Raw genomic sequence first — 20211 nt, 5'->3', positions numbered from 1 at the left:
AGCTAAATGTCTGTTAAGAAATGCGCCAGCAACCCGTGTATAATATGAAAGGTTTTTTTTTCATGTTGAAGTTGTACAGTATTTGTTTTCAAATGAAGCATAACCCATTGAGCTCCATCTCTTAATTGTGTTCAAGTATTCCATTTCAAATAGATCTATTCCTTTTCGAAAGGTTATACGCAAAATGCACATCTGTAGTCCTAGCTCCCATTTCTCATTCTTTCTTGTATGGTATCCATAGATGTCTGGTATTACTAGCAACTGCTTCTCAAATGTACATTAATTATCATCCTCTCATGGGTGAATTAACACCTGTAAATTGTAAGTGCCTGATTTCACTCCTCTTATTCAATCCACTGTACTGATCACAGACTTGGGTTCCTCGCTTACCTTAGTTCCCAAGAGCTCTCATTGGATCCTGTAGGTCACAATCAGCTTTGTGAGACTTTCAGCATCCCAAACTTTGCTCCTTAATTATGACAAGAACTGTATATGAGTAATTGCTTATTACAAGACAGAATTTATTTTTTCATATAAACCTCTCAGTCATATAATAGAGCTTCCTGGTGACACAGACCTTGCAATTAGCTTTCCAGTCTTAAAAGATTCTTTTCATAGAAACCTCTCAGTCATATAATAGTGCTTCCTGGTGACACAGACCTTGCAATTAGCTTTCCAGTCTTAAAAGTTAGCCATTTTCTTGCTCCGGATCTGAGGATTAAGTTGTCTCATATGCAAACACTACCAGTCATCAGCTTTTTATTTTAGAGAGAACTGTGGAGTCGGAAACATTCAAAGACCATGAATGTGGGCTGTTTATGAGCGATGGTTTTGTATGGAAAAATCAGTTTCTTTTATAAGAAAATATTTTTTATAGAGGAGCAGATGAAGTAAAGTCATTTGAAGGTTTGTAGATAGTTTTGGAGGTGATATCTGAACAGGGCAATCTCCTCAATCATTTTGATGTCAAACATAACCCCTTTTAGTGCTTAAGAGATTAACTACAAAAATTTATACTTCCACTACAGCTTTCCATCTTTGGCCAGTTTTGTTATTTCATTTCAGGAGCATCTTTCACCTTTATCAAGAACCAGAAAGCAGACCACGAAATTAGGCTTTCATGTTTTCAGTTATTAATGCTTTCTTCATATTTAAGAGCTTCATTTTAAAAATAGACTGACTTTTGTAGCACTTTGATCCAGGAAAGATCTTGTTTATAGATCATAAGCTTTTGTTGATATTTTATATTTGACATTTTTTTACTTGCAATTTTACAGTTAATTTATTTGGCAGTGTGTAGTTGATTTAATTTGCAGTGTCTTTTCCCATTGTTTGAACAAGATGTGTCTCCTTATAAAAGATTTAAAAACCAATTACTATTCTTATCAAACCTTTGGTAACTCTTTTAGCGGTCTCATTAAAAATGTTTTTAACTTGATTTTTTTACATATGTACACAGTTAAAAATTATTCCACTACTCTTAGTCCCTTTATGTTCATTGTAAGGGAACAAATAATAGTTGATAAGCCATTCCAAAAGCTAAAAAGAGCAAATTTACCATTTTTGAAAAATAAAGCAAGAAAAAAGAAACATACGTTTATATCAAGTTTGCCAAAAAAAAAACTTCAAGCATGACCATCCACTGTACAATTTCTCTACTTGTAACTAAATATTGTTGCAGTTTTTAGTGAAATCAAAAGTTAGGCCCACTGGTATCACTTTATTTATGTATTACTCTGTGGTCTGGTAATTTTTTTGGTCCCAAGTGGGATGCTACTTACAGTGTGACTTGCATTGCACATTGTAGATGATACTGTAGGTTCTTTGCAGCATTCCTTTGGTTTCAGCTGCACTGCTCTCTGCCTTTTACTTTTCGTCTTTTCCCTTTGATCTCTTCATATTTTGCTTTCCCACTTCTTTAACTTTACCTTGTTCCAGTCTTCACTTCTCTTTTAAGATCAAATTCTTTGGACAAGTCCTTTGAAAGTCTACAAAAATGACTCATTGGTCTCAAGCAACTGATTCTTAGTGATGATACATATAAGTGCTAAGTAATAGTGATTAATTTAAGGAAAGAATGACTTAATGCTACAACTGTGACTTGGTGGTCTCATGAAACTGATTTATAGTGATGGTGATTATAAGTGCTAGGTATAATAATGATTAATTTAAGGAAATATGGCATAATGCTGTAGCCCTAGCAATTACTGGCCTACATCTTTGACTAGTTTCTCATGCAAAGTAAAGAAAAGCAGATGAATACTTAGCTTTATGAGCACATAGTAACAAAAAATACTAAATTCATTACAGAATCACTCATTTTGTCCCCTGAATTATCATTTAGCAGTTCAATGACTAGTTTTAATGAATAACTCAAGTTGTATGAAGTGGATTTCTGATTATGATGAGAAAATCTAAACATAAGATGGTCATTGATTGTACATGAATTATGTCAAAGACACAGTCCAGTACAGTTAATTTTTAAAATATATATATTAATGTTTACTACATACAGTTAAGGGAGTGTAGACTGTTTTAAGCTTTTATAATTAAGCAAGTTATTGTATTTCCTATTTTCATCCAACAAACATTTTAGCTAGGTTTTATCATAATCTACTAATACAGTTTAACCCTCGGTTTTTAAAGCTATAATTTAATTATAAAGATTCAAAGGAGTGAAATTTACCTTTTGAATTTTAGAAATATGCCAAATCTTTAACCTTGCCATATTCAAGTGGAAATGTATGATTCCCAGGGCTGGAGCATCTGAAGATGATGGTAATAGACTTCATGAATATCTTTAAATATTAAAAAGCATAAATGAAGGATATACTTCTTTTTTAAAGATACCAGTCACTTTGATCATATTCCCCTAGTCTTACACTACAATTCATTTTATGGAAAAAAATTGATAAAACAGTTGGTTGTGGAAAACTTTTAAAGTTTTTATTTTGTATCTGTTGGATCTTACAAAGTATTTTATTTTGTTTGTTTAGTGTTGGAAGTTTTTATACTTTTTATAGTTTATTTCATTTCTATTTATGTTGGTTTTTCTTTATTTGTAGCCATTCTTTCAGGCGTAAAAGAGAGAAATCAGGAGATCAAGGGAGTGCACGTGGTCCATCCAAGGAACGCATTAGTTTGAGTGGCACCATACCTGTTGGCCCACCTTCATCTGAATCTATTGTGAACTCACATCCCTCAGTGTCTCCCAGTCAGGGCCAACTTTCACATCCTGGAAATAGATTGGGTCTTGGTACTGGTATGAATGACAGCCCATCCATGCCAACCTCTGGTTCAGTAAGACCTGAACACCATGGCCTTGAACCTGATGCTATGCAGATCCAGCAACATCAGAGACCATCAGTGACCTCCATGATGGATCCTCCTGGTCCTAGTCATATTGAGTGTTCCACAGTTAATCCTTCATCTGTGGTATCAGTGGGGCCATCCTCTGGGTCACCTGTAGGGCCACCACCTGGGCCATTAATGGGTACTGTACGTATGGCAATGACGTCTTCTCAACAACCAGTACAACCACAGATGGCTCCTCATATAACTCAAACTGCTCCAAGTAAGAATCGAAGTTTCTTTCTAGGTTATTCCTGTATAAAGGTTAAATGTATGAAATGTGTGTAGTCTTCTGGGAAAACAAAAACCACCTTATCAAGTCTTTAATGTTATTTTTTACTTCTTGCTGTCATGGTAGTCAGAAGCTAAAACTTTTGAGTTTAATTATGTTTTGCATATAAAAGACAGTTTTTACCATTTCAGATGGAAAAATTATGCGTTATCTCTGAATAAGTGCTTCAAAATTATTAGTGATGTTGTGAATAGCCCTTTATTGTCTGAGTTTAGGATTTCCAGGTATGGGAAGTGGCATAACTAGAATAGGGGCACCGAGAGGAGTGATGATTCGTCAGCCAGCTCCCCCTCCTCCACCATATCCTGGCCATCCCCCTCCTCCACCTTACCCCAGAACCCAGGTAAGATTAAATCTGTATGTTTCTGCCTTGATAAGCTTTCTTCGTTGTGGATGGCAGGATGTTGCCTGATGCAGGGATAGACTTTTTATCATCATTATTATTGCTGTTTATTAGTATTTGTGAAGATTTTCTTAAACATCTTGGGTTTTGCCTGACATGTCCTTGATATGGTTTAATAGGTCACAGTATTGTGATACTGTTTAGGAGTTGACGAAGGAAAGCTTTTGCCAGTTGAGGAATTTGAGTAGAGGGAGCAAACATTGTTGGTTTTGCTAATCCATCCTTTTTGAAAAGAATGTGAATCCATTTTGTTAACAATTGGCAATAACAGCTTGTTTTATATAGGCATTTTAACTTGAAGAAAAGATTTTGAAGTCATTGTTTGTTTAAATATTATGTGAGTTATCATTGCCACTTCAGATGAGATTGGTGAAATTTGCATTATAGGTTAATTTACATTGCATATCTTAGTACAGAAGTAGGCACAGGATACATCTGCTTTCATGGTTTGTTACTTGAAAAATAATTGATTTATGCTTTCATTTACTACATTGATCATGATATTGAGGATTATGCTGCTTCCCCACAAACTTTATTGTACACAATCTGGGATGTAACAGCAAGAGCTAATTAGATAATGTAAACTGAAGTCATTGTTGTATTGGTCACTAAGACAGTGATTGTAGGTAGAATTAGTTTTCTGTTGGGATGAATCTGAAATATCTATCTGACACATTCTTGTATAAGTAACAACTCATAACTCATATAGCTGATCATTATTTGGGGCATCATTAATTCATTTGGGCAGTGGTCATTTGTATTTTTTGATATGATGACAGTCAGGGGAGCAAGCAGATGCATGATCTTTTTGGCCACTTCTTGTTGATGACTTGACTGCTGTTACTTGTTTCATGAATCCCTGTTTTAAGCTGCATTCTTGTGAATGACTTGTTCTAGCAGTTATATTTTCTGTCTCTCAATTTACATTTTGGAAGATAGTTTACAGATATAGTATTTAAGCCTGCTGTGGTCTAGTTTGCGCAGGAAGCTTATTTATAAAGTCAGTTTGACCTCTTCTGATGATTTGTCAAGTTTCATCAGTAAATTGATGAATGTTTTGTTCTTGTAACTAATACATGGCTCGAGTTTACGATTGCAGTGTCTGTCACATGAGTTGAAATTGTGTGAACTTGGTCTCGAGTCAGTTCTGTTTAGTTAGGTTTAGTGATGCATTTCCTTGCCTTGTTAAATACCTTGGTGCATTCTTGTTGTTTAATTTAGTAATGGATAGGAAGCAGTATTTATATGAACCTCTCATCTCACTTATTGCCAAGTTCTGTTGCTGAAGATTCATCAAGTGGACTCCATTCAGGAACCTTCATTTTTTTCAAGGGTTTTTTTGGATCTTCACTTCTAGTTTGGATTTTGTCAGTTGTACACGAAGAAATCCAGGTCCTGATGGGGTATGAACAACATTATGGGTTACATAGTTTGCTTGCGGTTCTAGTTAGCTTTGCCCCAGTACTTGACTTTATGACTTAAATTTCATTATGTCACTAGGCCAAGAAGTAATCGGTAAGAATTGATGATTCTAGTGGAAGTTCTCTGGATGCTCTTTAGTTTTCAGTGGTAGTAACACTTGACATTTAGGGTATTCCCATAGTGGGGTAGTGTTGTCAGTGCACCTCACACCATGCATTGTTGGCATTACTTGTGGTTCTTTGCAGCGTCCCTTCGGCCCCAAGCTGCAACCCCTTCCATTCCATTTACTGTACCTCCCTCCATTCATATTCTTTTTCTTCCATCATACTTTTCACCCTCTTCTAACAATTCTTTCATAGTGCAACTGGAGGTTTTCCTCTTGTCACACCTTAAAACTTTTTTATTTTCATTTTCCATTTCAGCACTGAATGAATTTACATGCCCCAGCATTTGGCATTTGGCCTAAATTTTATATTCCATTCCATTCTAGTGTATTGTTCTTGAATTCCATTTTGACTTACTATTGATTAATATTATTATTCATTTGGTACAATTGAAGTCACCATTAGCCAGAACTTAGTGATACTGACTAATATGTTGAGAGTTGTCGTAACAGCGTAGCTTGGAGAATAAATTCATTCATTTCTTTCTGAAGATAGCCTGTTGTTGCTTCATTATTTCCTTACATAATAACTATTTTACCTAGCTTATTGACCTCCTGGCAGAAATGGTAATTATTGATAGCAGAATAATGTTGCCTGCAAGTGAAGTTGGGCTCTTCTTGTGGGACAGCCCACTTTTGTTGCCTAAGGTGGCAGCACTGTTCTCAGTTTGACAGTAACAGTAATTTTTATATAAGTAACTTAACAAGTAATTACATAGCTACATTTTCTAACTAGTACGACAGCTTAGATTCAAAATTCACGGCAACGCTTCTACCGTTTGGTGCAAGTGACCAGTACCGTCCACTAACGGCAATACTTGGAATGACGTAGCAGATAACCTCATTCTGTTTCTGTCGTCCCCGATGTAAACACTGGATATTTGCGGCAGCTTTTTTCATTGTTTCCCATTATCTAAGAGGATTTTGGTGATGTATTATCACTGATTTCAAGTAACCTTCAAGCCTATATTTTTAGGATCAGCATTTGGTATCAAGATCTGATTCAAGTTATCATTTTTCATATATTGATTAATTACTTTCTTGATTTATATTTAGTAAGTAGAAAATCTGCTACTAGTGATATAGAAGCAGTCATTGTCCACTTAGCCTAGCATAGCTGGGCTACAGACAGTTTGCCTGAGTAGAGATAACTTAAGCAGACTAGCATGAAGAGCAAAAGTTAGTTAAAATATCAGCTGAAGAAGGGTTGATTTTTCAGTGAGTAGCACAGCAAGACACATAAACATTGCATTCACTACCATCTTTGCCAAGTAGCCTAATAATAAACTCTGTTCGCTACCACCTTTACCGAGTAGCATAATAAAATGTAAATATTGCATTCGTTACCATCTTTGCTGAGTAGTGTAAGAAAATGTAAACATTGCGTTTGCCATGGGACCGATATTTTCAGTAATGAAATACAGTAAACCCCTGTATTCGCGGGGGATGCGTAACCCCACAATAGCTAAAATCCACAAATACTTAGAATCCTTCTAAAAACACTAAGAACTGCTTATTTTGATAGTTCAAACACACACAAAAAAAATTTAAAAATGCTTATACATGTTATCCTACTTACAATGGGGTTAGGTTAAAAAAAAAACCATCATTTGTTGGAAAAAACATATCCTGAAAAAGTTAAGTATATCTTAGTTTAACCAGACCACTGAGCTGGTTAACAGCTCTCCTAGGGCTGGCCCGAAGGATTAGATTTATTTTATGCTGCCAAGAACCAACTGGTTACCTAGCAACGGTACCTACAGCTTATTGTGGAATCCGAACCACGTTACAGTATACTGAGAAATGAATTTCTGTCACCAGAAATAAATTCCTCTAATTCTTCATTGGCCGGTCTGAGGTTAAGTTGAGCACCAGCCAGAGCCTGCAGGCTCGCTTAACTAACGAGGAACGGCAAGCATTGTATTCAATGCTAGCAACTTTTCTATTTCCCATTCATTATATGACTTAATGTTTTGGAGTAAAACGTGACCATGTATCCCACCTCTTTTCAATGTGGGATTCAGCAGTGTAATTACTTGGTAAGTTACTTACATAAAAATGACATTTTTATAAATAAAATAAAGTTTTATATATACTTACCAAGTAATTACATGATCAGAGCCCTCCCTCCTCCCCTCTGATGGACATAAGCACAAACAGAATGAGGTTATCTGCTAAGTTGTTCCTAGTATTGCCATTAGCGGGCATTACTGGTCACCTGCACTAAACAATCAAAGCATTGCTGTGAATTTTGAATTTAAGCTGTCATATTAGAAACTATATCTATGCAATTGCTTGGTAAGTATATATAAAACTTTATTTTGTTGAAAAAATGCCATTTTTGTTGTCTTTTTAATTGATGTAGTGGCCCTGAGTTAGAGTAGGTCAGGGTAATTTGGTCACTTTACATATTATATGCAAAGAAAATACTTCTATGTTTTTACTGTGTGTTGGGATGTAGTTAAGTTTTTTTATGGGATAGCATTGGAATTGCTAGTTATGGAACAGTATTAGGATTGCTATTGACAGAACAGTGTTATGATTGCTATTTACAGAACTGTATTGGAACTGCTATTTATAGAATAGTATTAGAAATGCAATGAAATATTGGCAAAAAAGATTCAGAATTTGAACTTCACCAGATGGAGTGACAGGTAGTGCTAGGTCAGTCAAGTGATAAATGATGACAGCATAGTGAAATATTTTTTATGATATGTGGTGGATCTTTGGTGGCTAGGAGCATTGGTAATAGGGAAGTAGTTTGAGAGTTCAAACTTAATTTATTTTGTAAAAAACATTCTCATTGCCATAGTAAAATGTAAGGAGGATGCATCCCGGAGAAGTGAAAAATATCATCTTTTCTATTGATATGTCAATTGTGTGCATCATGTGTTCAAGAGGTTGTTTCAAGTCAGTTGAAATGGTATATGCAAATTTGTTTTAGATGAAGACTTCGAAAATGGGAATGCTTACAGATGCATTTAGGACAGATTTCCATGATATCAAGAAAATTTTTACAGAGTACTCTGTTTGTTGATACTTTAAAATATTAGGAGGGTTTTTATGACTAGGCTAGTGTAAGGTTTCAAGAAGTATTTATTACCCTGGATGTTTTGCTTGCAACATTCCCAGTAGACAACCCACGTTGCATCAGCAATTGTGTTGCCAATTGTTAAGTCATGCCTTCATGTTTCTTTTTAAAATGAGAATTCCTTATTAGCAAAACTTAGCATTTATTGAAAAAATGTTTCACAGAACTCTTTACATAAATATTTCTTTTTCTTTTACATAGGTCCTAATTTTTCAGAAAAGGCATTTAGCATTTAGAATTTATGTAAAACAGTTTTCCCACAGAGCGGCTAGAAGTTTTTAAGAAAGTGAAACATGGATTAAGTGTTGGTGTGATTTATAAGTCGTATATATTTTCTTGATCATGAAGAATTTGGATTTTATATTTTGACCACATGCACATTTATGAATACACGATATAGGTGTAGAATTGGACAGTTTTGAGGACCATGTCTAGAATATTTAGTACCAAAAATAATGAAAATTTTTATTTTGTCAAATACCTGGCAATTATAATTCTCTTCATGGCTTGACAGATATTCTGGCTATCTCTGTAGTTCTAAGAGATTAGCATTAGAAGTGGAACTTGAAGATATTGATGTATACTAATATGTTTTTATGACTCCTTCAACTTTTAAGTTTGTAAATAATTGAATACTAAATGTAAATAATTGAATACTAAAATGTTGGTTACTTAATGGAATAACACAAGTCACCAAGTTACATGATGGATTTGTGAGGAAAGTAAGTTGCATAGCAGTTTCAATTTGGGGACCTTATTAAAAAATGTCTGTCAGAGCCTGCACCTTTCCCACTGACCAAGTATGTACTGAGATATATTTTCATGTAAATCCTATCTCAGTAAAGCTGTTTTTCATATAACTGAAATTAATTCAAAATGGCAATTTGAAGTTAGTCAAAACTATATTTTTGCACCATAATTACTTTTTGTCAGCATTGTGATGTGTGATCCCAGGTTTACTAGTGTTTTGTCTGAAAGACAAAAGAATGAAGTCCCACATCACATGTTTGCTTTTTGTGTAGATTCTGAGTGAGGCAGCAAGACTAGTGGGTAAGGAAGAGAGCTCTTATTGTAAGGTAAATGAGTTTGCGGGAAAAAACTTTGATGTTGGCAAAATATTGCATCATCCATTACAACCCCATTTATCATATATGCCTGTATCACCATTTATGAGTGATGTCATGGTGCTTGCATATGCCTGTATGGTTCAGTAAAGAGCTTCAGGGCTGTACAAGTCAGGAACTAAGGCTGTAGTAGTTCATAGGTGTTATGAGTTCTGTGGACTAGAAAAAAACTTATATTGCATAAAACAAGACATTTGTATATGCTAAGTCTTTAAAGAATTACCGTATTTGACGGCGTATAAGACGCACTTTTTTAATAAAAAAATGGCCTAAAAAATCCCCCTACATTCTATGTACATAATGTAGGCTCAAAATTTAAGAATTTTGGCCGAAATTATACATGCAACGTCACGTATATGTTGTAGCCTAGCCTAACATTCGGTGTTATCCTAATAACCTATTAAAAACCAAAGTTTATTATAATTATTTATCATTATCACACTTACCATCACCGCAATTACTACTACTAGTATTATAATCAATATCTACGTTGTTATTATCGATATTTTCATTAAAATGTGTTAATATCATTATCATCGTCTACAGCGCATCGCCGCATTCCACATTTACAGACTTACAGTACGTGTGCTGCCACCTATTGGTGATTATCTCGAGAGCTTTACAGATAACAAGGCTTCGTTCAGTTGGTAGTTGGCAATTCCTGCTAACATTCTCTTTACGCATAACAACATGGCTTCGATCAATTGGTGGTTGACAATTCCTGCTACCATTCTCTTTAGGCATAGTAACTGTACATCACCAACGTCGTCTGCATGCTTACAAACGATGGTGCTGCCACCTAACAGTATTCATATCAAGCCAAGAGGCAGCTTTCAGCTGCAGTGATGAAACGTAGTAAATTCCATAGCTTGATTGCATACTTTTATAATATACAATGGATATATGTAACATATATTACCGTAGGTAACATCTTTATTAATGTTTTTGTTGATTCTGCCGGTAAGAAACAATGTTTACAAATGAATGTGTTGCAATCTATTGGTAAACCTATGAGGTAGCTTTCAGCAGTAAACGAAACATTCGATCTTAGTAAATGGCTGATTGTATAATACATATTTTGATAAATATAAATATGGTAAATAACTTCTTTATTAATGTTTTTGTTGATTCTGTTGGTAAGAAACAATATGCATATGATAACCTAATACTACAGTTTTTACTTACCAAAATCATATGAGCATAGGCTAGGAGACCTTATTTTTTTTTCCCTCAATGTCTTGCTGAAATTGGGGTGCGTCCTATGCAGACATGCGTCTTATAAGCCATCAAATATGGTACTTACTGTCAACATGAGACATAAAAGACAGTAAGTAACCCCAGAATCCTACACCTCAACTGTGCAGTGGATGATAGATGAGATTGAATTAAGATAGGTGCAAGAGGAATAATCTCCATCTTCATTGCATATACAAAACATGGTCCCAGCTCAGCTACCGGTCCCAGCGAATACGTGTATAACATCCATTAAATCAAAATTAGCAAAGGTAGTTGAGAACCACTGAATATCACTCTATTGAGAACAATGCATGTAAAAATTATGCACAGTTATGGGTATCAGTGAAGTTATTGGTACACTAAGTAAGCAACCAAAAAAGCTACAAAATAAATACACAACAAAAAAGTTTATTACATATCTTAACACCAAAATATATGATAATACTAGAGAAAATAGTGAAGAGGCCAAAACAATCCATTTTTTATCCCTATAAAACCTTTATCACAAGAAAAGTAAGTTCATAAAAGTGGTGAAAATTTTATGTAAAAATTACTCTAACCACTGTTTAAAATCCTTTATCACAAGAAAAGTAAGCTAATAAAAGTTATGAAAATTTTACGTAAAAATTACTTTAACCACTGATTAAAAGTGAAGTAACACTGCAGCTGGCTGAATGTTAAGGCTAATGCAAGAATTTTATGTACAAACGGTCACATCAATATGGAAAAAAGTTCTTGAAGACCAAGACAATTCAATTGAGTGTTGATTCATTCCTGGGAATTCTATTTTGTAACCTATGTGCATCGATCATACCAGATTTCAGTTTTAATCTGACTTTTATTTTGCCTTGGGCTACTTCTCAAGCCTTTCACCAGTGAGGTATAAACTCTCAGTACTGTATATAGTTGGGCACACTTGACTGTACATTTCTTCCTTCATCCATACATCCATAAGGTGGTGGAACAGTCAGTGTACTTTGTTTCCAAAGGCTAAATGGAATGGGGAGAAGCTGACAATATGCTTGTTGCAGGTAATGTATATATCAAGTTGTGTGGAAATGATCAAGCCTTCCTCAAGAATGGGAATAAATGTAATGTACAACATTGATACTTAATTCTGTAGTCATTCCTCCAAAAATAAGGTAGTTCAAAGGTGAAGTGAGTCAGAGAATGGGCAGCATTCTTTGCTGTAACAGTGTGCAGTGGAATAGCTTTGGGGAAAGCGAGTTGATTGAAATTTCCTCTCCCCATTTTTGGTAAGGGTTTAAAAGGTCCAGAATTATCTTCAAGAAGGAAGCTTGATCACTGGAATTTAAGTGGAATCTTGTGACTTTTCACGTCCATTCCTGTCACTTGACAAATGTGACAGCTACAGTAGAACTGCTACTCCTGCATACTAATCTGTATATAACCTGTTCTCCTGTTTCAAGTACATCCAGGTTCATAGACTTAATGTGGAATTTCTTTTTCTGAAAATCAGTGGCACTAAGAGCTACTGCAGGATTGCCTAATTCACATTAGAAGGCTCTTTCTAAGAGCACTACTTGCGTGTGAGAATATCTTGACCAGGGCTTCCAGAATTTCTGTTGCCTTGATGATTTGGGCAAGTTTCAGATTTTGCAGTTGCCCTTATTTAAGGTCTTCTCATTAAATGTGACGTCAGACGTATGGCTCAAAATGACGCCTATGCTAAGGTTGTTATTAGCACTTGCTGAGATGATGCCTGTCCTTATGTTCTTTTTTCTGTTGGGCAGCATGGCTGAGGTAGTATGTGCTGCAGTGACATTACTTCTTAAGATACTATTGGAGTGTAATGTAACCTTACAAAGAGGCAACTCCTCCGTTCCTTACGTATACTTGACTGTTGCATTGTCTTGTGTGGTTGACGATGCTGAAAAGCAGAGGTTGCTGTATATGTAAGGATTGCTCAACTCCCTTAACTTGAAAAATGAAAGTTACGGCACATTTGGTATTAGTCTTACACAGACAGACTATTTGTGAATGAAGGAAATGTAATCTTACTTCCTAGCATTGATTCTTTTTTTTCTGTTCTGTTGTTCTGTCTGGATCAGAAACATCATTATGAAAAGGTCAAAGAAGATTTTCTAGCATTATTAATTAGTGTCTAATGAAGCTGTCCATTGTATCTTTTAAAAAAATTAACAAAAAGAAGAAATTGTTCAAGTTTTCCTCCAGACATGAGGGATTTGTTTGATCTGCAGTATGTTGAAATTTATTTCACCTAAGAGTGCAAGTTTGGTGATTTGGGACACTTGAATATAACTGCTTATGATATCTATTGTCAGAACTAAATACTTACCTTACTTTCCATCATGTAACCTCATGACAGGCAATGTAGTAAGTTCTGTAGTTGTCACTTCTACTTTATATATTTCAGCTAGTTATTTCACATTGCTTTCGAATATAACTTTATTTTGTATGGTTATTAAAGAAACATTTATCATTAAATTTGCTTTACTTGATGAAATGCATATGGAGAGAGTTGTGATGTCTGACAAGCAATGAAGGGATGGAGAGAGTTGTGATGTCTGACAAGCAATGAAGGGAATGAAGGAAAAAAAAACAGTTTGTGAATTCATAAACAAATACAGTAGTTGTTCCTGTTGTAGACAAATGGTTTAACAGTTTTTTGGTACTATTTATTGAAGAGGGAGAATAGTGGGTAAAAATGTAGCCATAAATATTGTAAATATGTTGTAGGGGGAATGGCTCACGATTTTATAACAAGTCCATGAGAGTGAGACCCTGGGTTTTCAGTACACCGAAGAATACACAAATATAGTGGAATTTATGTATATTTATATATCTATATAGATATACATATGCATTTTCACATATGTATATGTGATATGTATGTACAGTATACACAGAATTCATAAAAAACATGATAAATATGCAGCATTATACATTCACATGCACATGTACTTTTAGCTGAAGGTCATTGGCACCATTTAACTAAGAATGTTCTGCTGCTTCTCAGTGTTGGCTGCATTCTTGGTTCAAGTAGTAGTGGGCTCATTTGCCTGGAAAATTAAATATAGTGTTAATGTTTGCCTCGTTGTATAACGGTAATATTTTTCTGCTTTTGAGATGCATAAAACATCTTATTTCTATGTAAATTAACAATCTATTCATTCTTTTGCTTTAGATGTTTGTATTTTTTTATTCATGTTTTTATTATTGAAGTAAAAACACTACCTTAAATAAGATACAATTGAAAAAAAGCAAGGATCTAGTCAGTCATTTGGTATTTGTTTGTTTGCTGCAGAGGGGGTGTTTCAGTTGTCAGAGAATGAGCTTGGCTGGTAAAATTGCATTCCATGTAGTTTTGCCACTGGCTAGAAATGGACTGGACCGTTTGTTGCCACTTGATGAATTCACAGTTCATAAGTTTTCCATAGTAATTTACAATGTTTTTATGAATGTCTTCAGTTAAAAAATGCAGATTCTTTGGATGTTCCAACATTTGTAAAATTACAGTTTCAACCCCCCCCCCCCATGCAGAATCTCATTTGATGATGCATGGATGCAGTTTTTCCCCTGAAGGTTTATGCCAGAAAAATATCCAGTCTTTTGTAAGTGAGATGGTGTAGCACTGTATTCAGAGTTTACTTTTGAAAGCTAACATGCCATTTCCTGGTTAAGTTTCTTAATATCACTATAAAATATGTCAAGAATCTTTTCATCCTCTTAAGCAAGAATTTATGGTCCCACTTGAAAAGAACAGTTTAGAAATTGTTTTGTAAAGTGTTCATGGCAATTTAGAGAGAGAATATCTTTAAATACATTCAGTACATGGGCTAGATATCATTTCAGTATATCAGATGAATTGTTTGAAAATGGGCCTCATTTTCTCTTTAATTCATATTGCTTTACCCCAGTTTTTTCCGTTTATGATTAATAAGTAAGACATGTAGAGGAAAGCATATTTACATCCTTGTTTTATATTGATATGATGAATGGTTATGTGAATAACCATTAGATGAAAACTGATTGGAGATATGAAGTGTACCCCTGCAGGATGTGAATTGAACTTGCTGATAAACATGTATTAGGAGGTTTTGATATTACTTATATACTATTTAAAAGTGGTTCTAGTTATCTATACAGGAGCCTTTTCTTGTGCAACTATAAATGCTCAAATATTAGTAAAAAATGAATGCAGTAGAGAAGGTTACTGTTTAATACAACTTGTTAACTGATTTATAAAGCATTATCCTAGGTATATATCCATATTCTTTTTTGTGAAAAATGCCTTTCTCTGTTGTTGCAAATTTTTTCAGCATCTCAGCCACTAATTGACTGCTACAAAAATGCAGGTGATCCACATTTATGAGGTATAGATGTTTTGTTGGAAGGTAATGCATTGCTGTGTAGGGTCAGATTGAAAATTTCCAGATTTGTTTCATCCGAAGTCCATTACGTACATTATCTTTTCTTGCACACAAAATCATCACAAATGCCTCTGTCTCCCTTCAGAAAAAAGAAATGATGGCACTTTGATTGTAGTACTGCACTTATGTTGTTTGAACCTAGTGTCTCAAGCAGCGTTAACATAATATTTTACCATGAAGACCCCAGACTTTTGCTAATTGTAATGTTTTTTGTTGTTTACTCTATTTCATGTTCAGGCTACATGTCCATATGTCAAGCATTGACATATAAAAATATAGGTTATTTTAGATGTCAGCAAAGAAGTGAAGTTTGTTCTACAAGGTTCTGTAGAATTAGTGAGAGTTCCTTGATAGATGATTTTCTATGGATCCTTCTTTTTCAAAAGAGGAGTAAACAGGATTGGTAGGCTCAAGCCAAGTTCCTCTCCTGCCCTTCCACAGCCAGGATTTACCCAGTATAATTCGTGCTCTTGCTGTATCTGGGTTGCTAACTAATGACTCTCCAAGCCTTGCTGCTGTTCCTATTCCAAATGCTGCTTATGTAGAGCAGCTGTACTAGGTGGAAACTCCTTTCCTGACATAGTGGTTTAGCATACATCAGACCAAAGAGAGGGTGCATGCCATTACTAGATGAACAAATACTTAGTCTAAATGTGGTGAAGTTGATGTTATGGAGTCATGTACAGAGATAAGCTTAAAGGGGTTTCATAGCATGGAAAGTAATTCAGTACATTTCATTTGCTTTAAGGTGGAATATGTTTATGGAAAAAAAAGCAATTCAGTCCTGAATTAGAGAATTGTTTGTGACTTATTTCTCATATCAGATTAGTACTAAAGTGATGTTTGTTTTATTTTTTTATCTTGAAATCATTGAACTTAATACAACCATCACAGTTGTTTTAAGGATACATCAAAGTTCTAATTTACTATTTCCCATTTATGATTTGGAGAGAGATACTGTCTCTTTTTAGTATGCAGATGTTAAGAGCTGAGATTAGAGCATCATATATTTTTTTGCATCTTTTAAAACATCATTTCAGCGCTCTGATTCAGGAATTGGCATTCCCAATTTGCTAGTTATTAGCAACCTCTCATGATTGTCTGGCGGCTTTTGTTACAGACAAAAGTTTTGGTGTTAGAGGATAGTATTTCAATACTTGAATTTTGTCCTGCATACATTTTACTTGTTGGTATTTTCTGATTTCTTGTTAATTTATGTAGTTTCAGACATGACAATAGTCTTGGTTATTTCATCTCAGAATACTCACATGCAAAATTTCTGTAGCTGTTTTGCCTCGCTCAGATGGCTATACTATCTATATTCCACTTGCTTTAGTTGAGTAAAGAGTAACTCTTATCACCGATTCTAGCAGGCATCACATTTCTTGCCTCAACGATCATTCCAGGCTGATGAGTCAAGAGTCAGGCCAGGTACTTTGATAACTTCTTTAGTTGCTGTTGAGTTGTATTGTTTGTCAGATCTTCAGATTCTTGGGATTCTAGATCCATCTGCTTTTCTTTCAAGATCTCCATGACACTTCAAATTCTGATCACCTCAGGGGTATGAAATATAAAATTACCAGGTATCTTTTCACTACTAACGATGGTCACAGGTCTTGTGACCAAAATGTTGTATGGATGAGTTTAAGGGTTTTTGTTCCCTTTTCTTTTAGCCTAGATTCAGTGAATGTTACCCAGCTCATTCAGAACATCAGATTTATGATGACTCACATTGGCAAGTTTACCCATTATGAGTTATCGGGTTTTTATACTTGATTGCCATTCAATTTTGTTTTTACAAACAGGAAGGATTAATGTATGTATATTTGTTAAAGAGGGCAATTGTTTGCCCTATGTTGATAGAACCAAAGTTAAATGGTAATCAGTTATACAAATCCATGAAAATTTAATGGGTAAACTAATCACTGTGACACTATAACACTGGTATTTTCAGTGAGCTGGGAAACATTGCAATAGTTAGCTCTTCAATCTTGTCTGTAACATCTCTGCTTCACAGTTAATGGGGAAGTGCTCCCTTTGTTATATTCTTCACTTTTGGGGTGATCCGTTGGCAGTACAGGCCTCCCAACCCTTGGCATTTCCAGTTAGGTCTGAAATAAAAGGTGGACTTTGTAATGTGTATTATATGAAATGCAAACCTCGTAGTTTACTTATGCCTATTAGGGTTTCAGTCTCAAAGCACACAACTTGCTGTATGTCTTTGAGGGAAACAGGGACTTAATTTTAATCTTAAGACCTTTCCTTTGGCTCATATGAGTCTCAGTTAGCTAATTCTAAGGGTTTTAGCAGCTGGATCTTTAAGCAGTTGGTTCAGGTTGAAAGAAATTTCATTTCTGAAATTAATTTTTCAAACAATCCCATTACTTGTAAGATGAGATACTGCCATTTCTTGCAGCTCAGATCAGTTGGTACAATACAAATGTTGAGACATGAAGCTCTTCTACACTATGGGATCCATATACACATGTACAGTACTGCTGGCAGACAGTGTTTTATTCCTTTTTGAGAGTGGTTGAAATATTTGGGATGATTTTGTGTGTATAGAAGGGCTAATGATAAGTAGTAGGTTACAAGAGTGAATTTTCTTTTCAGAAATAATTTTAAAACAAAAAATAGTTTTTGTGGTCTGTAACAGCAGTAATTCAGTGAGTTTGAAGTGTTTCATTTTATCATTCATTTTTCACACATTAAGATTTTAGCAATGTGGCAAGTGGTGATAGCATTCCACATCAAGTCAGTGGTGAATGAGTACACAGTGTGTTGACCTTGTGTAAGAGTATAGTATATTTCTTTGTTACTTGAATAAAGCATTGCTGGCACAAGAGAAAGTAATCATATCTATTTACGCTTATATAGATTTTTATTTTTATGTTAGTGGAGAGAGGTATATTGTTTAGTGTCCAAAATTTGCAACCTATCTTGGAAGTTGTAACTTTTGGTTCAGGATTAATGCTTTTGGTGCCCATTTAGAGTTGCCTCCTGACAGTTAATTGTAGCTCACATTTTTTGTTAGTGGTCCTTACACTGATTATCAAGGTCTTCCAGCTACTTTAACCTGAAGCAATACATCATCATTAAAAAGGACCAGTGAAATACTACAGATTGCTTGGAACTTGAATTGTACTTGAGTTGACTGGTCTTGTTTTGTTATAGAAGTCAGGTGAAGTATAATATAATGTGGGGAGATTATGGAGTTATTCTTTAACTCTGTTGATATTCACAGTTATTGTTTGAAGTACTTAGGAGATTTTGTTCACATACACAGTTACTTAGAATAAGGAATCTTTATCTAAAAAGTATACAGACTGCAGGTAAAGTATATGCTGAAGAATGAATTTTTGAATGAAGTAAACTTTTATACTCATATACATATACTGTACAGTATATCAACTACAGGGAACAGTTGTAAAATATTTTTCCCTCATTAATAGTCTGGTTCAGGTTTATATATACAGTATGATTTAAAATCTTGATCATTTAAGAAGGTTTAAAATTATGGTGGAATTTAGACTGTTGGGTATCCTCTCATGATAATGCCATTACAGTTTATTAACAGTTGATATGACTTGATATCGTTATAAAATTTATATTCTTAAAAGTGACCTGTTAAGATTGATCTAACTTTAATTTTCTTTTTTACACAAGTATAGTCTCTCTCTCTCTCTCTCTCTCTCTCTCTCTCTCTCTCTCTCTCTCTCTCTCTCTCTCTCTCTCTCTCTCTCTCTCTCCTGTGGGTATGTAATGTAGTACTCGACTCCTTTAAGCAGTATTTGCTTATTTCTGTGATGAGTGGCTAAAACAGTTTAATAGTAAGGAATGTATGCAAATCTGTTGACACATTAGGTATTAGGGTTGATTGATTGAAGTGAGTTTGTGGGAAAATATTGAAAATCTTGATATTTTATTGTAAGTATTTATCAGTCTGCCTGCACTTATCCAGAGTCTGTGGGTGTGTGTGTGTGTGTGTATGTGCGTGTGCACGTGCGCCAGGATAATTAACACAACTGTAAATTTAAAAACTTGAAACTTTACCACATTGGTTTACTTTAGTAATGATTATATTTTTGAGCTGGTACTTTATCTTGATGCGGATTAGATTTGAGTCTTTCCATTCGTGACTTGTATAAGTGATGTCTTTTTAAGTTAGTAAGAGTGGTTAATTTAGGATTTACATTGTGAAAAATGCATCTTAACAAAGCACAAACAGTGGTTGAGGGTTTGAGTACAGTATATCCATAGAAGCAGTAACATAAGGCAATTGCACTTAGTGTTTTAAATAAATGTGTTGAGGTTGACATAACTGCATATTTTGCCACAGCTAAGTTGCGTTTGATTCAATTTTATGAAAGTAAAGTAATTTATTATGCCTTAACTTAAAATGTTAGCATTCCCATCACCTTGTCTGTCAATGTTCTTAGGCACCATGTTAACTTTGTAAGCTTGTGTAACTGAATTGCACATAATATTGCCAAAAATACTGCTTTAAATATGAGGCCCTGTGTATCAAGAGCACTGCAAAATATAAGGTAGAAGGATTATTAGTAAAATCCACTGTGTTTTTAGGATTTTCATGGATTGAGAGATGCAGTATTACTTCAGACTTTTGCTCAAGTTTGATAAGGCAAGAGTTCATACTTGAAATACAGTATAGATTCAAAAGTTAGATAAAATAGGGGTGACATAGAAGCTCAGA

At 34.7% G+C, this 20211-nt stretch overlaps 1 protein-coding gene across 14 annotated transcripts in view; it reads left to right on the top strand.

Annotated features, from left to right (window-relative positions):
- Positions 1-20211, top strand: part of LOC136829355 (histone-lysine N-methyltransferase 2C-like) — a 189130-nt gene that overhangs the window by 119211 nt on the left and 49708 nt on the right. For 11 of the 14 annotated variants that reach the window (XM_067087796.1, XM_067087794.1, XM_067087786.1 and 8 more), the window contains 2 exons: positions 3066-3574; positions 3859-3986. In XM_067087796.1, coding sequence (XP_066943897.1) covers positions 3066-3574; positions 3859-3986 — 637 coding nt within the window. The remainder of the gene's footprint in view (positions 1-3065; positions 3575-3858; positions 3987-20211) is intronic. The other 3 variants (XM_067087799.1, XM_067087798.1, XM_067087788.1) reach the window with 1 other exon arrangement.

Source organism: Macrobrachium rosenbergii, chromosome 44 (genome assembly GCF_040412425.1).
Source record: "Macrobrachium rosenbergii isolate ZJJX-2024 chromosome 44, ASM4041242v1, whole genome shotgun sequence".
Classification (NCBI taxonomy): Eukaryota; Metazoa; Arthropoda; class Malacostraca; order Decapoda; family Palaemonidae; genus Macrobrachium; species Macrobrachium rosenbergii.
Note: the sequence above shows the minus strand (reverse complement) of the source record. Positions and strands in the feature narration are given on the sequence as shown.